The sequence below is a fragment of the Arachis hypogaea genome, chromosome 12 (assembly GCF_003086295.3).
Source record: "Arachis hypogaea cultivar Tifrunner chromosome 12, arahy.Tifrunner.gnm2.J5K5, whole genome shotgun sequence".
Taxonomy (NCBI): domain Eukaryota; kingdom Viridiplantae; phylum Streptophyta; class Magnoliopsida; order Fabales; family Fabaceae; genus Arachis; species Arachis hypogaea.
The window spans coordinates 59497485-59522407 of NC_092047.1; the positions used below are offsets into that span (position 1 = coordinate 59497485).

General features: G+C 31.5%; 3 protein-coding genes across 5 annotated transcripts; 1 reads left to right on the forward strand and 2 right to left on the reverse strand.

The window, feature by feature from the left end:
• Nucleotides 1-2405: 2405 nt before the first annotated feature.
• On the reverse strand, nt 2406-6569 carry LOC112727412 (copper transport protein ATX1). The gene is made up of 3 exons (XM_025777155.3): nt 5707-6569; nt 4153-4228; nt 2406-2879 (listed from the first exon to the last, which is right to left on the reverse strand). Exons 1-3 carry the CDS (start codon nt 5716-5718, stop codon nt 2602-2604), a joined length of 366 nt encoding a protein of 121 aa, XP_025632940.1. The 5' UTR covers nt 5719-6569; the 3' UTR covers nt 2406-2601.
• A 6932-nt stretch (nt 6570-13501) lies between these two features.
• On the reverse strand, nt 13502-22003 carry LOC140177201 (uncharacterized). Of its 3 annotated transcripts, none has more exons than XM_072210174.1 (6): nt 21615-22003; nt 20793-20878; nt 20543-20602; nt 19546-19613; nt 14767-14818; nt 13502-14194 (listed from the first exon to the last, which is right to left on the reverse strand). In XM_072210174.1, the coding sequence occupies exon 6, from the start codon at nt 14129-14131 to the stop codon at nt 13619-13621; it is 513 nt and encodes a 170-aa protein (XP_072066275.1). In that variant the 5' UTR covers nt 14132-14194; nt 14767-14818; nt 19546-19613; nt 20543-20602; nt 20793-20878; nt 21615-22003; the 3' UTR covers nt 13502-13618. The 3 variants fall into 3 exon arrangements, with proteins under 3 accessions (XP_072066275.1, XP_072066273.1, XP_072066274.1); XM_072210172.1 differs by having other exon boundaries at nt 20793-20883; XM_072210173.1 differs by lacking the exon at nt 14767-14818 and having other exon boundaries at nt 20793-20883.
• Nucleotides 16306-18342, forward strand: LOC140177200 (uncharacterized). The gene is made up of 4 exons (XM_072210171.1): nt 16306-16743; nt 16858-17017; nt 17111-17216; nt 17986-18342. The coding sequence occupies exons 1-4, from the start codon at nt 16321-16323 to the stop codon at nt 18020-18022; spliced, it is 726 nt and encodes a 241-aa protein (XP_072066272.1). The 5' UTR covers nt 16306-16320; the 3' UTR covers nt 18023-18342.
• Nucleotides 22004-24923: the final 2920 nt, after the last annotated feature.

The following is a 24923-nucleotide window of genomic DNA, read 5'->3' on the forward strand; positions in this document are numbered from 1 at the left end:
AAAAACTCACATACAGTTGTTTTCATGTGAAGTTAATATTTAAGAACCGTTAGATGATTTGACAAGTTTGACTAAATATCATCTAAAGATTTTCAACTATCAACTTTATATGAAGACAACTGCATATGAGTCTTTACCTATTATTATATACTACAAGTATTTATTGAAAAAATAATATTAATAAATATCGTATAATCATGAAAAAAATAAATTGTGATTAATAATTTTTTTGTTTATCTTTTTAATGTGTATATATTTAATAAAATTTATAATTAAATAAAATATAATTGATTTAAAAATGAGTGGCTTTAAAATTAAAATAAATTGAATATAAATAAAATAAAAACTTAGTATATGTATTATAATATGTATATATAATAGTAAGAAGTATGCCAGCTTGGTAGTATAACCATTTGGTAGTATAACCATCCTCCTTACATTTTTAAACGAAGGAGTTCGTGTTAGCCATTTTGAAAAATTTTTCAAAAATTCACAAGACTTGACACTTGGCAGCACTGGAGAGCATATAGAGTATGGTGTTCTTCCACAACGCTAGTGCGTCGTAGGCAATGTTCGGACCGGCCGGTCGAACTGATTGAACCGTGAACCGGACACAAAAACGATTCGGGCAATCAGTAAAATCGTAAAATTTGAAAATTAGAATTGAACCGGTGAACCGACCGATAACCGGTCAGTCGAATCGAACCGTGACCCGGCCGGTCGAATCGAACCGTGACCTGGCTGATTTTTTGGCTGGGCAGCAAAACGCTGCCGTTTCCGCCTCTGAAATCCTAAATCAGTAACCAAATCCCTAATTGCCTTCTCATCGAGCTTCAGAGGTGAAGTGAACTGAGAACTGAGAACGCCTCACTCTCACACGGGTTCTCATCGAGCTCGTCGTCCGGTCGTCCATCACCTCCGTCGAGCCACTGCGTCGAGCTACCGCCGTCAATCCTTCGAATAGCCACCTAATCGCGCAGCAGTCGTCGTTCCTTCGACCAATCACCTCCGTTGCGCAGCAGCCGTCGTCCCTTCGAAGGTGCTCCACCACTGCTTGGTCACTCGGTGTCGTTGTCTCCCACTCTCCTTATTGCATGTTTTGTTGAAGCCTTGAACGTGCCTTCGAGCTTCCAGAGTTCCAAGTAAATTTTTTTTTAGTTATGATTGTTTTTATTCCTGATGAGTTTGATTGAGTAGTTCTTTGATTTTGTGAAGCTCTGTGCCTCTGTGAACTGAACTCACTGAAGTGTGACATGATGAACTCTGAAACTGTGAAGTGTGAACTCTGTCTCCCTATTTTATTTTTCTTTGAACTGTGTAGTGTGAAACTGTGAACTGATTCAACTGATCCTGCTAAACTGAACTGTGAACTTTGGTTAATAATTGTTGTTTACTGATTACTGAAATTGAACTGATTTTGCTTTGTTTACTAAACTGGATTTTGTTATTTGTTGAATAATTTTGAATAATTTTGGATGTTGTTTGTTGTGAACTTGAGAGTTGAGATTATTGGGTTGGATTGCTGGTAATGTTTAGGTATAGATGAAAGTATCAACCAAGAACTACCTAGGAATAATAATATTGAAACTAATTCTGCTTTGAATGAACGTTCTCTTCCTCCCGTGACTAATGAAAGTCAGTCACAAACTTCTAATGTTCGGGGAGAAAACTGATCTAGCTTGGAGATACGTTGCTTTACAAAATATAAATGGAAAACCGCATTACCAATGCTTATTTTGTCTGAGTACTTTTGGGGCGGGGGAATTAATAGAATGAAAAAGCATTTGGCGAAGATAGGTGGAGACATTAAGAAGTGTTCTAAGGTCCCGTATGATGTAGAAAAACAAATGGAAGGTTTATTGAAAGAGATTCAGAAAAGTAAAACTAGTAAAAGGAAAGTAAGTTTCAACGAAGAGGGTATTGAATTTGTATTTGAATGAGATTATAATATTCTGGTTTATGTAGTACTTTTAATTTGAATGATATTTTAAAGTTTACATTAGACTATAATTATATTTTCATGTATTTATTTATATTTTATTTATTATTTTATTATAAAACGATTTTTTCGGTTCAACCACGGTCGAACCAGTTGAATCTATAAACCAATAAACCAGTAGCTAGAGTGGTTCGATGACCGATTCAGTTCTCAGAACTTTGGTCGTAGGCTCTCCTTCAGACCCGAGCGGTTTGGTTTGGTCCGGTTTTTACCGAATTTGACCGGTTCATACCGGGTTTGATCGATTCTGTGCCTTAAGCGGTCTGAAATTTGAACCGAATCAGCCGGTTCAACCAGAAAACTAGATCCAACACCGGTTCAGTCTGGTTTTAATAACTATGGTTATTCCAACTAATATGGTACGAACATAAGGAGGTAACAAAAATTAGTAAAATAGCTAGAAACAGAGAGAAATCAAATTCTAAATTATAACACACTTGAAAAGTATCATATACGTGAAAAACTAGGCCATGAGTTATTCTAGCATAGGTAGCAGTAACAGCACAAGAAACATATCAGAAGACATGCAATGTTATTGCAAGTTCATCAAATTGTATTTCAAATTGGCCTATTTTAACATAGAAAATAGTTTCATAAATGAATTAGGCAACAGTTGCAGTTTCTGAAGCCTTGTTTTCAGGCTCAGCTGAGGCAATGGCAGAAGTTTCAGAAGGCTTGTTTTCAACTTCAATTGAAGCAGCAGCAGTTGCATTTTCTGAAAGCTTGTTTTCTGGCTCGGTGGGCAATGCCGGCGCTTCATTCTCCCAGAAGGCTGTCTTCTTCCCAGTTTTGGCGACAGTCTGCAGAACTGCCTCTGGTTGTACATTTCCTTTCACTGTCACCTTCTGTTCCTTCAAATTTATGTCAAATGATTCAACACCTGCAAATGTGAAACAGTTATTTTGATCCAAAATAGCAACAATAATTGACAAAGTACATGTTTCCTTCCCTCATTTTGTTTAGAAAAATATCCTTCTATATACTTCATTATTAATGAAATTTTAAATTTAGATAGAGGAAGCAGGCAAGAATTGAGGAGATAAGTAGAAATAGAAAATAAGCAATTTTTTCTGGTTTTTTTTTTTATTTTTTTGAGAAGTTAGTAGGGATTAGGGACCTTCTTTTGAAAAAAAAAAAAAGCTGTATGTAGTAGAAAAGAGAGAATGTAATATTTTATCATGAATAAACCAAATTTATCCTTACAATTTTTAAACAGAGAAATCTAAATTTTGCTATTAAATAAATTAATTAATCTAGCGTTTTAATATGTATATATAAACACTACAAAACATTATCTTAAACTACATGTATCTTAATAAAAATAATTGATATTAAAATATTGATAATCATTTCAAACTATTAACATTATTAACTTTCTTATTAAAATATTTAGAATATAAAGTTATTAGTGAATTTTATTCACCATCAGTTATTAGATAATTATATTACCTCTAGCCTAATATTAAAATGAAAATAATATCCAATAATAATCTATTAATTATTTAAAAAAACATGTTTTATAATTCCTTTTATCCAAACATAACTACGACCTTTAATCTAAGTAATTTTTTATTTGTTATATCTAAATACCTACTCTTGTTTTGAAAAAAAAAAAATACTTAAACAAGCCAAAGCCATATTAGTGATGTTACTCAAACCAAGAGGCTTTGGAAACCATTCAAAATTGAATGAACAGGTTCACATATTTGTTCAAAATGTGACACAAGGGAGTGAGGGACTTGTAACTATGCATATACCTAAAATATGGCAAATATTACAAAGTAATATTCTCAGATAATCAATCCATAGTCCTACAAAGCTTTTTCATGATACGCAACACAAAATCATGACTAAAACGCGGACTCTTGCATTAACATACGAGTTTAACAGGAGGCGGAAACATCAAAACTGCAGCTTACAAACGAAGATGCAAGAAAATAGTGATCAACTAATGAAGCCTATCAATGACACTACAAAAGTTAATCTCCCTATGAATTTATATAGAAATATATAATGATTAATTTTTTGTATATATATAATATTTGTAGATATTAAAATGAGTTAACTTACATATGTTTTTGAAAACACTTAAACTCTGAAACATATTCAAAATAAAAATTTTTAAGTGAATTAGAGTGTGGAGTGAAACATACCTTCCATTTTCCCTAAAACCCTATTCACCGCCCCAACACAACCTTGGCACGACATTCCAACTTTGAGGACAACAGTCTGCAATCATAATGAAAAAAGTTTATGAACAAATAATAGATAAAAGGGTAAGTGTTTATTTGACTGTGGTTAAAAGTTTGTTTGGATAATTTAAAAAAAAAAAGATTTTTTTTATGTTATTTTTTTATAAAAAATTTATAAAAAAAATAAAAGTAATTTTATGTTTAAATATTTCATGTATTTGCCAATTATGTTTGAGTATAGTAATATAAAAATAATTTTTTAATATTTTTATTTTTACTATTAAAAATTTACTAAATACAACTAAAAAATAATAAAAAAAAGTCCTTTTTACTGATAAAAAAATCTTTTTAACTTAATGACACTCAAATAAGTATTAAGTTGATAGAAAAAAGATTTTTTTTCAATGAATTCTTTTAGTAATTTCTAATAATAAAAATAAAAATACTAAAAAAATTAAAAAAACACTCTTTTTTGAGAAGTTACCATTTATATTTTTTTAATTTTTTTAAAAAAAAATATTTTCACATAATAAATAAATAAAAAGTACTTTATATTATTATACTCAATATAATTGATAAATAAAAAGATTTTTTTACATGAAATATCTAAATATAAAATTATTTTTACTTTTTATTTCTCTATAAGAACCTTAAAAGAAAAACTCAAAAAAAATATTTTGTTGAAAACTCACCAAACAAGCCCTAACAATCATCTTAAAATAGCATCTACACATGAGAGAAACACATTCATACTTTGAATTTAAGAAGCACTTGTATCAATTCAGAAAGTGAAACAAACAGATGACTCAAAAGAAGAGAACAAAGCAGAGCATCAGACAGATGAACGATAAAAGAGTAGTCTTTTTCACCATTGATGCATTCGGATTACTCTGCCAACCGTTATGCATCCAACATAGATAACAATAAGACAAAAATCTAAGTACTAGTTCAAAAGCATTTCCTTCAAACTAAGAAGGCTACCAATTTAAAGAAATCAGAACAAAAGTAAGTTTGATGCAAAAGGAATAGCAAAAACATTTTAAATCATTTCTTTTTTTTCTTCCTGTGAAGTGTATATTTGTAAGATCTTTTTCTTTTGAGATGTTGTTGAAATATTTGCTCCATGCTTTTTGAAGGTTTAACCCTTATTTTCAACTATAGGAAAAAAATATGCTGATTTCGTCACAAGCGCGTTGTAGCTCATGTTGAATATCATACAAGGACAAAAATGTATATATACAAGAAAAGTGGTTATTAAATAAGTAATTTTCAATCCTTAAAAAAGCTAGAGGAATACCAGAAACTGGTTAATAAAAACAACCAACAATGCTAGTTCCTTGTTTCTCAACTCAAAAGCTCTCAAGTTGAGCATAAACATAAAAAAAGAATGACAGAGTCAAGATAAAAAGCAAGAACATGCAGGAGAGAACAAATCACGAGGAAAAGGAGCGAGACAACTGAAGACCAAACATAGAGGGGAGAAGAAAGAAAATAAGAAATTAAACATGTTCATACCTGGGAAGACATGGTTAGGGGTATTGAACTGAAATAGCCCAACAAAGAAAAATGAAGACGAGTACACAGTTGGAATGGAATGGCTGTGGCTATGGCGGTGGTGTGATTTATATGGTGGCAATGGCAATGAGGTATTACTGAGCGATGAGGGAAAACTCAGAAGTATTCCCACAACAGAATTGTATTTGGTGGGCCAACTCTAACCACTGAAGAAGGTAACGTCTTTTTTGGTGGCAAACTTTTGAGAAGATAATTGTGTTCTGCTGATAAAACTTGTAACTTGGGACGGATGTATACGCAAATGAAACCACATGATAGTTTAAAAATAATTAATAGTTTAATTTAAATGAACTGATAAAAATGTTTATACAATCGTTTAATTATATTTATTTTTTGATAACCATTTATTCACTCAATGTAAAATATAATTATTTTTGTTGATATTTTATTATTTGATTCAATACATGTATAAAAATATTTTATATTGACAGTTTTTATCAAAATTAAATTCAATAATTAATATATATAAATTTATCTAAAATTAGTTAAGATGATCAATAATAATTATAATATTAAATGAAGTTAAATATCATAATCATGCTGGCATATTAACGACATTGATAATTAAATCTTAGAATATTAAACATAGATAAAAGTTTCTGTCACGGTTAGTGATATATGGATGTATATTTCTTAACAAATTGGAGTGACTATATAGTTCAGCCTGTTTAATTTTCTATTTTTATTTTATTTTATTTTATTTTATTTTAAAGAAAAAGACATTTTAGTTCAGAAAACAGTTATGCATGTGATAATGCGAAGTGGGCTCATCATTCAATATTCATCAAACGTATGCGCAGTCCACTTCTTGCCGAATTTATTCCTTGAATATGAAGCATAATTATGTAGTACAACAAATCACAGAGAGTACAATATGGTATTGTTGTACTTCTCTATTTAGGTTAATCGATTGACATGCAGTACAAACCACAAAGTACAAGTCTCCTCAACTAATAATATTCACCTTCATTCTCTAGTAAGGTGTGCCCGCCTATAATAAATACCAAATTAAACTAATATTACAAATGGCTATAATTATTTAATGACGCCGGTGATTATAAATTTTTATAATATTTAAAAAATATAATTAAAATTACAGTAATATTTTTTATTATTTGATTACTTTTTTAATATAATATAATTAAAATTTTAAATTAAAAAATATGATCTTAATTTAAATTTTGAGTATATATTCAAATAGATTCTTAAAAAACTTTGTATTAGATATTTTTATTCATAAAAAGTTTTATACTTTTATTACATTAAAATTTCTGAATTTGACAAAAGTTAAAACATATAAATTTTTATCTTATTAGATCTGTTGTGTTCATTTAGATAAATAAATCTTTAAAAGTATAATGCAAGGACCTATATATCTTACTTTTATAAAATTCAGAGATCTCAACGTAATAAAATTTTTATCAAAATAAAAATATCCGATACAAAATTTTTTAAAATTTATTTAAATATATACTCTTAAACTTTTATTTTTTATAATTGTCAAAGTTCTATAACTACAATAACAATTATAATTACAACCAAAATATTATTTATCTCTTACCTGAACTTCTTTTATAAATAACGATAAAGTATTTTTTTTATTCTTGAATATACAGGCAAGGTGGTGAAGCATTGAACTAAAATAACACTATTAACACTTTATTTTTCTATAATTTTTCTTTTTTAGAAGAGATTTCAAAAATTTAACCTAGACAGTTAATATTTTATATCTTACTCCAAATTGCATATTTGTATATCTTAAGATAGTTTGTGTTTGTTTGATAACATTTTTAAACTAACTCAAAATTAAGATATATTTTCGAATTGAGTTGTTAAGTTTATTGATTTCTCTATACTTAATAAATGTTAAATACCAGTTTAAAAATTTTTAAGATTAAAAAGCTCAAATTCGTTGTAGATAGTTCAAATTGAAAGTTGACACTATTAAAGTTTAGTTAAAATGATATTACAATTGAATTCAAAATAATACTAGGAGTTTTAATCTTGGATCATTTTTTTTTGGAATCACAATATAGTGCATAATCAATGGCTATGAAAAAACGGAGTTTTGATTATAATTGACAAAAGTTTAAATTACAAGTAGTTAGAAGCACAATTATAGATTAAATAGCAAAGAGATCAAACTAAGAGTAATTAAAGCAATCACTAGAGAAAAAGAAAATGAATTCAATATCTGAAAAAGCCTTGGCAATGGTTGCGGTTTAAGATCATTATCTTTGTCACTAACTACAACATGATAATTACCAAAAATAAACCTAATTTATCAATATCTATAAATTGAAAAAAGTTAATTAGGCTTATTTAACCTTAATCAACAAGTTTTAACTAACTTACTAATTGATTTTAGTTAAAGGTTAATGCCAATAAAAATAAGATTAATTAACATCTCCTAATTATCAATTAACTTAAAAATTAGTAACTCAAAATCATCTAAATTCCCAACTCAAGTCAAGAATAAAAAATCTACTCCATAACTAAATGAGTCATTTCATTAAATACTTTTAATGCATAAAAATAAAGCTTCATAAATTGTAATAATAATAAAATTTATAACTACCCAATTTAAAAAAGTAACAATAATATCTCAAGTATACAGGAATGAAACATAAAAATCAAATTCATTAAAGGTAAACAAAAATTTAACAAGGCTTCAAACTAAAATGACAAAATAAAAAAACTAATACTACTACATAATTGACTTTTATTAATATTTAAAAAATGTTACCAAATCATATTAAAATGTTACCTATGTATATTAGTAACATTTTAACAAATGTTAAATATACCCTATGTTACTAAAGAGTTTTACTAACATTTTTTAAAAGATTTAATAATATTTAGTAAAAATGTTACAATAGATCTTCTATAGTAATATTATGAGAAATGTTACAATAAATCTTTCTTAGTAATATTTAAAGAAATGTTACAATAGATATATTTTGTAACACTTAAAAAAATGTTACCATAGATATTTCTTGTAACACTTAAAAAATGTTACAATAGATATTTTATGTAACACTTCAAAAAATGTTACCATAGATATTTTTTGTAACACTTAAAAAATGTTACAAAAGCTCTTTAGTAATATTTTTTTTAATTATATTATACTTTTTTATTTTTTATTTTATATTATATATAATATAAATATACTAAAATTAATTACTACAACATGAAATATTTAATTAAATTCACAAATTCACAAAATAAAATTTTTATAGCCTCTTTCATTAATCAATAATTATTGTACAAGTTTGCTTCGTGATGCAAATAAAAAGAAAAACAAATACTTATAACATTTAAACTCTATGAACATTCCATATAAAAAAAATGATACTATGTACATAAAAAACTTAGTCCTTATACTAATCCTAAAAAAAATGTATTTATCTGCTTGACTAGCTCATCGCTGCGACGACTAGTTTAGGAAAGATTTCAAAAACTTTCCTTTATAATGTGGGACTTTTGATCTCGGATCCTCCACGTCAAAGATTGCACTCCATGCATTCTTCTTTTCTACTTCTCCGAATACAGCAAGCATGCTGAATTTACCTTTCAAACCTTGAAAATTTTATATGCCAACTGAAATTTAAGCTACTTATTCCCTCAACTAGATATAAGAGGCCGTAAATTGTAGCACTTACAGAGAAAAAATTTTCTATAGCTCATACACAGCAGCATAATGAGCTTCTACAGAGGTATAACATTTATTTTTATTTGTTATCTTTTTAGTTCCCTTAATGGAACTGATTAAGAAACCATAAGAAAAAAAAATTGCATTGAAAATAGTAAAAATACTTAAAATTTTTCTATTTCTGGATTCCTCAACTAATTCTTTGTCAAAGCTATCAGAAAATTGTAATCAATGGCAAATACAGGAAAAATGACAAGTACAACATGCTAATTTTTTTTATTAAGTCATGTAAGAATTCTTTATAGAATTGAGAGGATCAAGTATTCAAGTGGAGATTGAACACTAAATTTCACCAGTACTCATTGTAGCAATTTCAACTTTAGTGAAGATCAGAGAGTAGAATAACTAGCAGCTTATGTATATACTCAAGTGGAGAATGATGCAAGAAATGGAAATGGAACCTTTCTTATCACTCAAAACAGTCATACATGCCTTTATTTAAAACACTAATAATGAAAATTGTAAGATGTAAGGCAATAACAGATTGAGAATAAATGGAAAAGCTCATTACCAGAATTTAACTTTCTTTCGGCAGAGATAAAGCGCAATAGCTCTGCCGAGCTTTGAAGTAGCACCCGTTAAGAAAACCTCTTTAACGTCTTCTGGAATCTCATCAAAAATCACAGCTGCAGTTAAGGTGTTGCCGTGCATGTGATGAGTAAAACTTTATCCTATATTGTGCAGCTAGATTGAATGAATGAGTAGTGATAGAGTGCCCCCACATGCCCAACAGGATGCACAAGACAAGAAGAACCAAATACAAACCATAGAATGACAAAAGCAATTTTGATTACCACAAACAATATTATATAATATGCAATGAAAATGGAGCAGTTCAATTATATAAGAAGTACTAACAATTAATTATTAATTAATTACTGTAATTAAAGTAAGTTACCACTTAGCACTAGAATGGAGTCGAAATGTAGTTGTAAGTTGCAAATCAGATACAGGGCAGTATAGTAGTACTAAATACTAATAGTAAATATGGAGGATGAGGATGCTACCTTGAAAATGAGAGCCTTAATGAAGTCCAGTTAACACCTCTTGATTGCAGCAAGCTCTCTGTCTCAAGCTTTCCCTTATGCCTGTTCTTTGGATCCACTGCATCAACCTATGATTTTCTTTTAACAAGTATTAGTATTTAATTAACATCCTTCAGGTGTGACCCTTTTTTGGATCCTGCACTAATACATAATGTTTGTAAAGTATAAACTGACCTCGACATGAGACAATAGATCAGATTTGAGATAGACACCAGCAGAAGAGTAGTAAATGAACCTTGAAATGGCATGACATGAGATTTAGAACCCAAATTTAATTTGATTATTTCAAACAAGAACTTCATTCATTTCATAACAATAATATTACCATAGAGACACATCCACATTTCAACACAAATGCTTCAGTAGTTTAGGGCCAGTGGTTTTCATAAATTCCCACATTACATCAAAATGGCAGGATAAATATGCAACAGGTTTGCCCAAATAATCATGCATTTCTGAAATGGAAACATTCATATTGCAATTGGTAATACAGAAAAGCTCTGCATACAAGTTATTAGGGCTTGTATGCTTTACAAGTTAATTAACGAATAAACCCAAAAATGCAATGCAAGGTCTACGTTCTTCTTCTTCTTCCTCTTCCTCTTCCTCTTCTTCTTCTTCTTTTCTTTCGTTTCTTACCTTCTCTTTCTCCTTCTTCTTCTTCTTGCTGCACGTTCTTCTTCCTCTTCCTCTTCTTCTTCTTCTTCTTCTCTTTCGTTTCTTGCTTTCTCTTTCTCGTTCTTCTTCTTCTTACACGTTCTTCTTCCTCTTCCACTTCTTCTTCTTTTCTTTCGTTTCTTGCCTTCTCTTTCTCCTTCTTCTTCTTCTTCTTCTTGCTGCACGTTCTTCTTCCTCTTTCTGTTCTTCTTCTTCATTTATGTGCTTTTCTCTCTTTTTTCTTTCTTCGTTATTCTCAATTTCCATTGTTTTTTGACATCAAGCTCTGAAATCATTTTTGAAGAAGAAGAAGCAGCAGAAGAGGAGGAGAAGAAAGAGAAAGAGTTCTGAAATATGCATAAGGTGTACTTCAACGAATTTTGGGTGTATTTCTGTAATTCTTTGGGTGTATTTCTATAATTGTTTGGGTGAATTGCTGTAACCGTTTGGGTGTATTTCTGTAATCCTTTGGGTGTATTCCTGTAATCGTTGGGGTGTATTTCTGTAATTGTTTGGGTGTATTTCTGAAGTTCCATTATCTTCAAATTTGGCAAGAAAATTGTTTTCATGGAGGAAGAAGAAGAAGAGTCGTTCATAATGCATGGTGAGTAGCGTGCTTTGGAAACAGGAAGTTGTTGAATAACGTGCGTTTTATTTACTCTTGAATGTGGAAGTGTGTAATGCATTAATTAAGTGTAATGCGTATATTTTATTGGACTTGTAAGACTTGTAAACCAAAAAAACTTGTATGTGTAGCAGGCCTTTTGGTAAAAATGCCCGGGAGAAGCCAAAAATAAAATTGTATCCCAAAACAAATTTATATCTTCCCAAAGAGCAATTAAACTCATTTATACCTAATTCAAAACCTAAATTCAAAACAGAAGAACTTAAAACACTTTTGTGGGTCCCAGTTTTTTATCAAGCAGCTGGCAATAATAGTGATTAACAAGTGACATTTGAACCATATAAAAAACAAATGACATATGAAATTAATTGTAGGGTGTGATCGAACATAATAAACAAAATCGTGGGCTGAGATCGGTTGGTCTAAAGTGAGAAAGAAATTAAAAGTTGCATTTTTGATGTACTACCAAAAACTATCATATCACCATAGATTCATAGAAATCAAATAATAGACACCAACTCAGCAACTCTTTTTTTTTTTTTTGTCTTTGGTAAACCCTGAACACAATAGCTTCAAACATATGGAGATCCAAAAACATCAACATACATCTTTTCAAAAGCAGTCATTACTCACTATTTTTCACTAGAAGAATAAAATTAAATTTATTTTAAATATTTAAAATAAAACTGAGTTATATACACACTTGATAATTAAAAGTTATATTTTAAAAATAAATTTTTAAAAAATAAAAAATTTACTCGACCAAATCTTAAGTAAAACTTATTATTATAATTGAAGAATTAAAAAACGAAATAAACTTCCTACTCCACTTACTTTCATAGCACTCACAATTTCATAGTACGAAAATAACTTATACGATAAAAATGTCTAGGAGAAGCCAAAAGCAAAATTGTATCCCAACGCAAATTTATATCTTCCCAAAGAGAAACATTCTAAAGAAGAAGACAGGTGAGATTGTTTCTAACTGCATTATAAAAAGATAGGTAGCATGCAAAAGGAAATAAAAATAATAATACTTCCCATTCATTCTTGTCAATTTCTTATGTGGTCCTTTTCCAAAGTCAAGTTCCCCCATGCACAACTAGAAAATGGATAAATACAGACAGATTTACAGACAGATTTAGTCTTTATTACAGACGGATTTTTGGTTACCGACGAAATTACCGACGGATTTTGTCCCTCTGTAAAAGTCCCGTCGGAAATTATTTACCGACGAATTTTTTTTCCGTCGGAAAATTACCGACGGATTTTTACGATTTACCGACAGATTTTTCCTCTGTAAATTCTCCCTCCATTTCCTGGCGGCGACAAACTTACAGACGAATTTTCCGACGAATTTTTCGTCTGTAATTACAGACGGATTTTCCGACGGATTTTCCGTCCGTAATTACAGACGGATTTTTCGACGGATTTTTCGTCTGTGATTACAGACAGATTTTCCCACAGATTTTCCGTCTGTAATTACAGACGGATTTTTTGACAGATTTTCCGTCTGTAATTTAAACTTTGGAAAATCATGATTACAGACAGAAAATCCGTCTGTAAATCTGTCTGTAAGGTAAAATAGAATTTTTTTTTTACTTTTTCTAATTACAAAATAAACTTGTTTTCATACAAAATAAATATAAATTTAATACAAATTTTTATCTAATTTATATTTGAATATTTATAATATTTCAAAACATAAACAAATTCATCGTATTATCAAACTAAAAGAAAAGTATTATAAACAAGCAAGTCAATATAATTCAAAACATAAACAAAATGTATTGATCATCAATTATAAAACTATCAGCTATAGTCTTCAGTGTCATCTTCATCCTCATCATCATCATAGCCCTCATCCGAAGACATTGAGGGTGGCGGCGGTGGCGGTGGTAGTGGAACTGCACTAGAACTACTTGACGCTCTAACCTTCTCATAATAGCTAACATAAGCCTCATTCCATCTCTTCTGTTTCAGCTTTTCCTTCTTGGCCTTTCCAATTGCCCGTTCCAACTTTTCTAATTTCTTTTGAGTCTTTTCCAAAGGAGCCAAGCGTGTATCTAACAACTTACTAATACGCTCATCTGTTTGTTGAGTAACACGCTGAAAAAGTTCTTCATTGAGATTATGAATCTGTTCTCGCAAATTAGGAACAGAATTTTGATTTCTTGGTGCTCTTCTAGATACAGAATTGGCAGAAGTGGTTCCAGACTTGATAGAGCTAGCAAAGAATGACCCTTTTCCATAAACTCGATTCTTCTTTTGCCCACCACACACTTCCTCCCAAATCAAGTCTTCATCAATTGGTTGTAGCTTCATTCCCTGTGCTTGAGCCTCGGCATGTTGAGCCTGAACTTCTGCCAACTTTTTTATAAACTTCTCCTATTGCACAATGATTATATCAATTATATTATTATTATTAAGACAAATAGCCATGCATATTACTTAATAGAAAACTTTCAGATTTTGCACAAAACTTTTCTAATCAAATTGTATATATTTAAATTCAAACAATAGAAAACTCCAATAATAGTCACAAGCAAAAATGAGGCTGAATTTTCACAAGAAATCTTCACAAACAGCAAGAACAGTTTAATAGTCCCAAGAATATTGAGCTAAATATTAGTATCAACATTCTTTATGATATGCTAAAAGCAAAAACAAGATTAATACTACATGATGAAGGAGATTCTGATAATAGGAAGGGGAGACATGAACACTACATGATGAGTAATGGGGACATGCCAGATAATAAACTTCAGAGTTTCAAAAACCATTTCACTTTGAATAATTTGATGCAAAAGTTTCACATGTTAGGCAGAGATGAGACAAGCTTACCATATTCCAAGAGAATAATGCTATGGCAATTTGGTAATTTATTATGGCAAAATCACAACCATTATAGATAAACAAATCACACAGAATTTTTTGAGAATTAGGGTGTGCTTACTAACCTCACTGACTGTCACTTGGAGCAGAGAGACAGCTGAATTCTAAGCCGTCGATCTTGTGAAGTAGTATTAAAAAAAATTAATTAAGAAACTTAAATTTCAGCTACATTATTATCAATCTGTAAATGAGTTTTTACTAAAATATATATTATTTTGAATGACTACTTAATTAAGGAGGCTAAGAATAGGAAAATGAAAATGAAAGAAATAATAGTAATGAAGATAAGGGAGAGGTGTAAGAGAAATAAATAGGTGAATATATGGATAGTAATATGTCTAATCAATTAGCAAAATAGTACAGCTGAACAAAGATATACTAGCTTAGCACATAAGTAAACCCAAGAAAAATGAGGTGAACAAATGTGAACAAGTTTCAGTTCATGAGACACACACAGATTAATAATGTTAGCTTGGTTGACCGGGAAAATTAAAGCACAAATTGAAGGAAAATATTTAGTTAGTTGAAGGGGCCGGGTGTGTAATCACGGGTAAGAGAAACATATGTACATAGGAAGAGTTGACTTAATGAGAAGTTTTATCACAGGGATCATGATCCATCATTCTCATCAACTAATCACTTGCCACATGGAAATTAATCAATCACAGATAAACGTGCATGCCTCCACCCAAGGTTCCTAACATTAACATCTAAATTGAGATTTTTGTTGCACTACAAGAAAAAAGGCCTGTCGGCACACTTTTTTCTTGTCACGCTTTTAAAGCGTACCGAAAAGTGGTCTATGGCCACGCTTTTATGAGGGTGGCCACTCATTTGTGATTTGGCCACGTTTTTTTTTGCTACGCTTGAAAAGCGTGGCCATAGAGAGAAATCGGCACGCTTTTACGAGGGTACCCACTTACTTAAAATTTGGCCACGCTTTTTTACTGCCACGCTTGAAAAGCGTGGCGATAGATAGAAATCGGCACGCTTTTATAGTGGGTGGCCACTGATTCAAAATTTGGCCACCCATTTTTTTGCCACGCTTAAAAAGCGTGGCCATAGAAGGAAATCGGCACGCTTTATAAGCGTGGCTATAGTGTGTTTATTTTGGCACCGTAAAAAAACGTGCCGATAGAGTTCTCTCCCCTAAAATTTAGTTTCCCACTTATGTTTTTTTCACACTTAACTTTTTTTTCCCTAAATTTTCAAATTTTAACCCTAAATGATAAGTTTTCAAATTTTTACACTTAACTTATTTTTAATCCTAAATTTTAAGATGACTTGTGATTTTATTTTTTTCACCATTCAATATTTTTTTTTCTTTTTCCAATATTTTTTTTCATTACAAAATATGTATTTTTTTAATAATTTGTTTATTTTTAAATCACAAAACTTTGTTAAAGTACACCTAATTTTTATGTTACCAAATTATACTTAACAAAATTAGTTTAAGATAATTTGATTAATTTTACAGTTTTTACATTGTATTAATAATTAGTTATTTAATATTCTTAAAAAATATAACAAATTATAATTTAGAATCAAAAGTATTTAATGTAAACTCAATATTCATATTTAAGCTAAATTTAATATCAAAATATGAATTAAAACTTTAAATGTTATCATTTGAATTTCTTGGTTTCTTTGGTTTTGAATTTTTGATAATAGTTAGAACAGAGTTAAAGAATTCCCTTTCAAACCCTAAAATCTTTTTAACCCTAAAATTCCCTTTCAAACCCTTATTGCGCCGTCACTTCATCTTCACTCTCGAACCCAGCAGCTTCCTTCGGCGTCCATCGTCATCTTCATCACTGGAACCCAGCCTCATCTTCATCTTCTGGAACCCAACCCTTCATCGCACCCAGAAAACCCTAACCTCCATCACGCCGCCATCTATCTCACTGGTTCGTCGTTGTGTTAGCCAGCTAGCCACTCCTTTTGCTGTCCTTCTCGCCGTTCTGGTCGTCGTGCTGCTCGCCACTCTCTGTCGCGGTTCTGCTCGCCTCTCTCTATCGCGGTTCTGCTCGCCTCTCCCTGTGGTACATGTTCTTCGTGTGATTAGGTCAAATTGTAAATAATTAAAGGCCAAATATTCATGTTGGAGCTGAATGGGATGTGTGGTTTTGATTTTTGATGTGTTGTTTCTGTTTCAGGTGAAGTACTGCTCTGAGAATAACAAGAGGCTTATTCACTTCTCTACTTGTGAAGTGTATGGGAAAACGATTGGAAGCTTTCTCCCCAAAGATAGTTATGCTTCTGTTGATTGGAGGGAGAAGGGCGCTGTCTCCCCCCTTAAGGATCAAGGCCAACGCGGTTAGCACATTAAATTAGGGTTTAATTTTGATGCTCTATAATATTAATTCCCCTAAAAGAATTTGATTTGATGTTTTGGGTTTTGTTGTGAAGGGAGTTGTTGGGCATTCTCAACGGTTGCTGTGGTGGAAGGGATCAATAAAATTGTGAGGGGGGAGTTGATATCTCTGTCAGAGCAAGAGTTGGTGGACTGGTTCTGGTAATGCTTCTAAACTTTTTTTTTTCTAAACTAGGATTAAGGTCTAAGCTTTGTTATTATAATTTATAATGCTAGATTTGTTCAGAACTTGTTATTATAATTTATAAGGTTGATCTGTTGTTCTGAACTTCTGAATATTGTTCATTTGTTCTCTTTGTTTGGTTCTGATATGTTTTGATTTTAATTACATATAATGTTGATTTGTTCTCCAAGTTTGGGTCTGATTTGTTCTGAATTTAATTAAAATATGTTCTGATAAAAGTTGCTTTGTTCTCCTTGTTTGTTTTTTATTTATTCTGATTTTAATTGAAACATGTTCTGATTATTGTTGATTTGTTATCCTTATTTGGTTCTGATTTTAATTGTGCAAATTTTGATCTGTTTTAGAGATTTATTTGTTCTTTATCAAATTATGGATTTGGACGGTTTTGATTTGGTGTAACATGATCAGCTTTACCGCTTCCTTGTGTAAAATCTAAAATCTGTGCATACTTAACAAAACTAGAATGCTTTTGATGCTTGTTCTGTAAACTTGAGAGCATGCTCTAGGGTTTAACCTTAATGGCTTAACTAGGAATATCTAATGCAGTTTGTCAATTTCAATTCTTATTCCTTTCCCCTCAGTGCTATGGTTGTTGATTCAATACAAACTCTTGATCCTATTAACAGTGTTAGTAGTTTTCCTTCAACTCTATTAACACTTTTCTTTTTCTATCATTTGCCAATGTCTTTAAATTTAACATTTTGTTTTGATTTATGTATTCTCCAGTGGCCAGACAAAAAGGCCTATAATGAGACACTCTTGAAGCTTGCTGGGTTGTTTCAGAGGAATCTTGAGACATTCATCAATCACAAGATTGGCAAGGACAACAAACTCAGTGAAGAGATTTTGGCAGCTGGACCAGTGTTTTAAAAATGGAGAATGCATGCTGTGTTAAAGTGGGGGTGGCTGGGATTCAAGATTATTATTATTAAGAAATATATATATGGCTGAATAGACATATTATATATATATTGCATTTCTAATAATAATTTTGATTTCATTGCTTTGGTTTTAGGCATATGTAAAGTTGGAGTGTTGTTACATTTCTAAATTTTTCACATGAATGGAATTCACTGCCTCTCATTCTACTGTCTCTATTCCTTCTATTCTTCTCTTTAATTAGGCAGATCATATAAAATTATGTAGTAGAATAGTAGATTTGTTACTCCTACTAAAGCGTGGCCATTGTTTAAGCTATCGGCACGCTTAAAAAGTGTAGCCGTATGTTTAACCCTATCGGTACGCTTAAAAAGTGTAGCCGTATGTTTAACCATATTGGCACATTTAAAAAGTGTAGCCATATCTTTCTCCATCGGTACGCTTTTAAAGAGTACTCAAAGCATATATTTTGGGACGTTTTAAAAGCGTGGCGATATGCGTGCTTTTCGGTACGCTTTTTAAGCGTACCTATAGGTTAAGACCTATGGCCACGCTTTTTAAGCGTGACAAGAAATGAAAGCGTGCCAACAAGAAAAGCGTGCCGATAGATTCACAAAAGCGTGGCGATAGGGCAACCGGCACGCTGGCAGATGTGACCCTTTCAAAAGCGTGCCGATAGCTCAAAAAGCGTGGCGAAAAGCTATCGGCACGTTTTTTTGCACTTTTCGGTACGCTTTTAAAGCGTGGCAGAAAGCTTATTTTCTTGTAGTGTTGGAATACAAACCTAACACCATTTAAATTTATTTGAAAAACTATGCTTACAACTGTCATTCTATGGGGTAAAATTATCATAGTTAGTAATACCTTACGAAATAGATTATTAGCTGATATTACTGGTAATTTAATTTGTAACCAACAATAATATATAAAAATCGAGAAGAAAATTCAACGAAACACAGGTCCCATGGTGATGCCGCAAAGTATGGATGGATTATATAATTAATAGTTTTAATGAAAGAAATAAGAAAAGGAAACAAATAAAAGGAAACAAATTCCTGTTGACTTATTATATGTATTGTAATTAAAAACACAAACTCACACTCTTATTAGGACTTTAGAATAATTTGATTTAGACAGCTTGATTTAGCACACCCTTCTCAACTTGAACAAAGATTGTGTTGTTGTGTAGCCCAATATTGAGGGTCAGAATAGACTTTGAAAAAGTGTTGTTAAGACAAATAAAAATATCAAAGAATGAAGAAAGTGGTAAACTAAGCAAGCAAACCCAACGTATATCATGACTATTACTCACATAAAATATCTTTATGTAAAGTATTAAATTATTTAATATAATATATGTTAAGTGTTAACATTTTAATTACCATCTTTATAAAAATACATCTTTACCTGAGTAAAATCTTTGGGTTAAGTGTTGAAACATGAAAGAGTGAAGCACCACCCGCATGCAGCCAGTTCTTCAGATCGAAAAGAAAAACACAAAACAGAGAGATATTTTTAAAATAAGTGAGAGATAGAACTAATGATGATAACTCCAAATATATACTAATTATTTTTAAGTGTCGAAAAATAAAATAAAACATTGTAATTTTTTTTTTTCATCAACTTATTATATATCTTAGAAAGGGCGTTCTTGAGCAGGCCACAACTTTTAGTTGTGTTGGAGCTAAAACTGGAACGTGTGTAAAATTCAATCCAAAATTATATATATAAAATTCTGACATTTTTAACATTTTAATTTCACTGAGTCCATGGTTTTTCCTTTTTCCTTTTCTTTCTTCCTCCCCCTCCGCTATATTGTTGGAAAGAAGATAACTGTGATAAATTTTGTATATAAGAAGTTAGATTATACACGTCACAGTTTATAAAGATTATTCTAATAAATAACCTTTGATATCATTGAGCAATAAATTTTGATTGCCATAAAAGAAGTCAAAGATATGTCCGCAAAATCTGGTGAATATAAAATAGAACAATCTGTTGTGGCTGTTAACATTGATTCATGTTAAAAGCTCAAAAATAGTCAGAAAAAACAAACGGGAGTAAACATTGCTAATAGGTTTCTTTTGTGATGCTTATCCTATAGTGTATGTGACCTAATTAAATTTATATTAAACTAGTGCAAGTGGGTCTTTTTTAGTGATATTATTAATCAAGGAACAAAAATATAAAGAACAAACACAAATAAAGAAACTGCACATAGAAGTAAACTTTTTACTTGATTTACAACCATAAACCCAAAGAATGAACAAACATTAGATGAAACATAAAATGAAAAAAAAATAAAAGAAAAAAGCAAATGGAATTCCAAGTGGATAATTAGCTCAGAGGAAATCTAATTTCATATTTGAAGGGAAGTTAAGCTGAAAAAGAAAAAATTGCTTACTTTTGTAGAACTTCAACATGGAGAGAGCGGCTTTGACTCCCAAATTGTTGACCTCAGCATCTGAATAAGAACAAATAATTAAAGTAGTAAGTCCCATTTCCATAATATGAGAGAGAGAGAGAGAGAGAGAGAGAGAGAGAGAGAGAGAGAGAGAGAGAGAGAGAGAGAGAGAGAGAGAGAGAGAGAGAGAGAGAGAGAGAGAGAGAGAGAGAGAGAGAGAGAGAGAGAGAGAGAGAGAGAGAGAGAGCACCTTGCAGTCCTTGGTGCTCAAGTCTAAGGAATCAGAATGGAGTTGTCAAGTGGAAAAGATGGAAGCAGATATCAGTACTTTCAAGTCTACACTGAACACCAAAGAACAAGAAATAAGGGAGCTTCAAACAGAACTTGAAAAATGTTTTTGTGCAATTGAAAAGAAACATATGGAACTCTTGATCTTTAAATCGCAACTTGCAGAGGCTGACTCCAAATCATTTTTGGCAGAAACTGATAAAGCAGTTTGTATCAGTGAGAATGAAGATTTGCTTTGTCTCAGTACAGAGCATATGAGATTGAAAGATGATTCACAGAAGGCTATGGCAAGAGAATGTTTAGCATTAGAGGAAGAGCTTGAACGACTGAAGAAAATGCTAGACGAATCGTCTGAAGGCCAGCTTGTTTTGAAAGAGCAACTCTTGCAGGTGGAAAACACCCTAAAATATGAAAAGGGTGTTGCATTTGAGGCTCTAGAAATGCTGAAACTTGAAGTGGCCAATAAAAATGATGAGATCTCCCGATTAGATTGTGAATTACAGAATTGGAAGAATCATTGGAAGAATCAGAGGAATTTTTTACGACTCCCAATTAATAATTGCTTTGAAAGACACATAAACCATGAAACCATATAAGCACACATAAATACACCTAAGCATGATCAAAATGAACAGCAAAACCCAGCTAGGCATTTTGTCAAGCACTAACTGTGCATTACACTTTCAATGTGATTCACTCAGTAATAAGCATACATATACTCCAAATCCAACACTGGAGAAAAAGGAGCTGTTCACAACACTGGAGAAAAAGAGCATTTACTCACCGGCTGCGAGGAAGAAGGGCAGTGGCAGAAACACAACGGCGACACAGAGAGAGAAGGAGAGCGCTCGAACAGAGGAGACGGCCAACGAGCTTCCAAACGACGGCGAGGGAGCTTCCAATCACGGCAACACAGCTTCCTACGACGGCGATAGATCTTCTATGGTGGCGGTGGAGGCTGTGTCTGTGTAGGGGCTGCGGTGGCTGTGCTGCTGCGGGGCTGATGCGGGGGTTGCGTGGCTGCAGTGGCGGCAGAGACTGCGGTGGCTGTGGACGGCGGGCTGCAGGGCAAAGAGCTCGAAGGATGTGGGCAAAGAGTTCAAATAGAGTGTGAATGGAGTGTGAATGGGAGGTGATAAAATTAGGGTTTTCAATATTTCCGACGGATTAAATTTAAATTACAGACGGATTTTCCGTCTGTAATAATTTAATAAAACGCGCATTCTGTCTGCATAATTACAGACGGAAAATCCGTCTGTAACCATTCCACGAAAAAAAAAATTAATTTTTCTGACGGAATTATAGACGGATTCTTTTTTCCGTCTGTAATTTATGCTAATCTATTTTTTTTATTTTTCGACAAAAAAATCCCTCTGAAATTTCGTCTGTATTTCAATGGGATAAAATCCGTCGGAAATATTCGTCTGTAATAACTAGTTTTCTAGTAGTGATGGCATGTTTTCTCAGTTAATTCTAATTGTTTTTTTATCCATCACGGAGACATATTCAATTCAATATTAATAGCTATAACTTTTTACATGAATCAACTATGTTTTTGCTCACACATATGAAATCTAAAATAGTTGGTGCTATGTCAATATATCAACTTTCTATTATGCTAGTGACTAATTATTATTTCGATTTTTTTTTTAACACTAAAAATTAACTTTTGCCAATTTATTCTTTGGATATTAGGCTGAATTCTTATGAACAGATCAATTAATATTTATAAAATCTTAGAAATAGTTGCATAAATTAATACCTAGTCAAAATCAATCTTACTATTATATATTTTATTCCACTATGCAATTTAATAATGCATATGCTTGTCCTACGTCATATAATGGAAGGTTATTAGTCTTTCGTTAATTGAATATAATTATAAAAAAGCTAAAAAGTAGATAATAACAACCTAAAGATCTACCAAGCTTTTCAGTTTCAAGTTTCTCTTTTCCAGTTTTAAGTTTTTTTTTTCATGACTTTAAATATATTAAAGTATATTTATTTTAAAATAGAGACTATATATATATATATATATTTTTTTTTTTTTCTAGAAAACACAGCTTTTTTCTACCTCTTCTCCAAAAGCATAATTTGATTTAGGTTATTATCAGTATCTTCTTGCATATTCATATTGCATAACTATGGTTATTATGTAAAATTTGAAAATATTTCTGAAAACTCATCAATATGCTATAAAACATGCAAGCAGAGATCCTTCTAGTTTTTCCTTTCAAGATCTTATTCAAGCTGAGATCTTCAGCAGAGTCCTTTAAAATTGGGGCAATTTGACTTTTGAAAAATTCAGCTACAGCCCTAGAGTTAAACAAGTCAAGAATATTAGCTCAAAACAGGAGACATAACCAACTAGTTAGCAATAACAATACTTGAGCCCTGTCACACTAAATAAAGCCAACTACATTTGATGAGGCCATAATGCCAACTCATAATACAAATGTAAAACTTTGTCTTTTTGCTCGAAGATATCTCACCCCGAATCTTGTTGTAGCTGAAATCAATGTATGTTAGATTAGGATACACTCCAAAATCCTCATCAGCATACCCTGTAAGCATGTTGTATTTAATTCTAACTCTGTATAAACTTGGACAGTTTTTAAGGCTAACTGGAATTGGACCGGTGAAACGGTTAGAAGAAGCACTGAAATTCACAAGCTTTCCAACTTTGCACACTTGAGGTGGCAACTCACTAATGAAATTGTTCTCAGCAAGATGCAGGACAACCAAAGAAGACAAGTTTCTGAGTTCTCTAGGTACCGTGCCATTCAAGTAATTTGCAAAAAATCTCACATCAGTTAAGTTAGTTAACTTGCCAATACTAGGAGGTATTGTACCTGAGAATTGATTCTCATTAAGTCTAAGAACACTTAAATGTGTGCAATTTCCTAAAGAAGGTGGAATAGGTCCATAGAAATTGTTAGCATCAAGAGCCAGAATAGTCAAGTTTTTAATGTTACCAATTTTATTACGAAGTGTTCCACTTAAGTGGGTATCTTGGAATAGAAGATTCCTAATACTAATTAGGCCTCTTTTTGGATCATCACTTGAATCAGAAAACAAAAGAGTATCTAAGATTCCTGTTATGTCATTTCTTGACACGTCAAATTCATGAACTTGAGTCAAATTTGTAATAGAAAGAGGTAAAGTTCCATTGAGGAAAGAATTAAACATGTCTGATTTCATTTGAACTAAAATTGTTATCATAAAATCTTTTTTAAATCTTCTTATTTTGTATCAATTTAATTATTCTCTATACAACAATTTCATCTGGAATCAATATATGAATTTTTTCAATTGGCAATATTAAACAAAACAGAAATTAAAAATTAAAATCCAAGCTTAGTAAGAAAAAGAAACTAGAAAACAGAGGATATAAAAATCTAATAATGTATGATTTTTATCAACTTAATAAGCAAATAAACTATTTCGAGATTGGTAAATGAAAACCTAAATTCAAAACCTAACTACTAAATAAGCAATTAAAAACTTAAATCAACTAATAATTATACATCAAATTAATTATTACGTAAAGATTAAAGAAGATTGAAGGAGCAAGAAACTAACTAAACAAGAGAACTGGAACTTACCAGGCTATGGGACGAGCAGACGATGGAACCGACGAGAAGACGGCGGTGTAGGCGAGAAGACGGCGGCGCGAGAGGATGAACCAGAGGCGAGACAACGTGAGCTAGAGTGAAAGTGAGAACACCGGATTGTGGTTTCGATTCGCGAACCGTGAGATCAAAGAAGTGGAACGAGAGATCGAAGAGGCGGAGCAAGAGATCAAAGAGGAGGAGTGAGAGGTGGTTTCACAACTTCGAGAGTGGGAGTGAGAACGACATTCACATGCGTGAAATTGGGGGAAATGAAGAGAACACCCTTTAGTGACGTTTGTATCTTATTTTTATTTTTTTAAAAAAATAAAAATTATATTTTCTAACATTTATTTTACAAATGTTACTAAAAGTATAATTTTATTAGTATACCTAACATTTTAAAAAGTGTTAGATAAAAAGTGTTAGTAAATGTCTAAATTCTGGTAGTGAATAACAAGAGAATTCTAATAAAAGTAAAG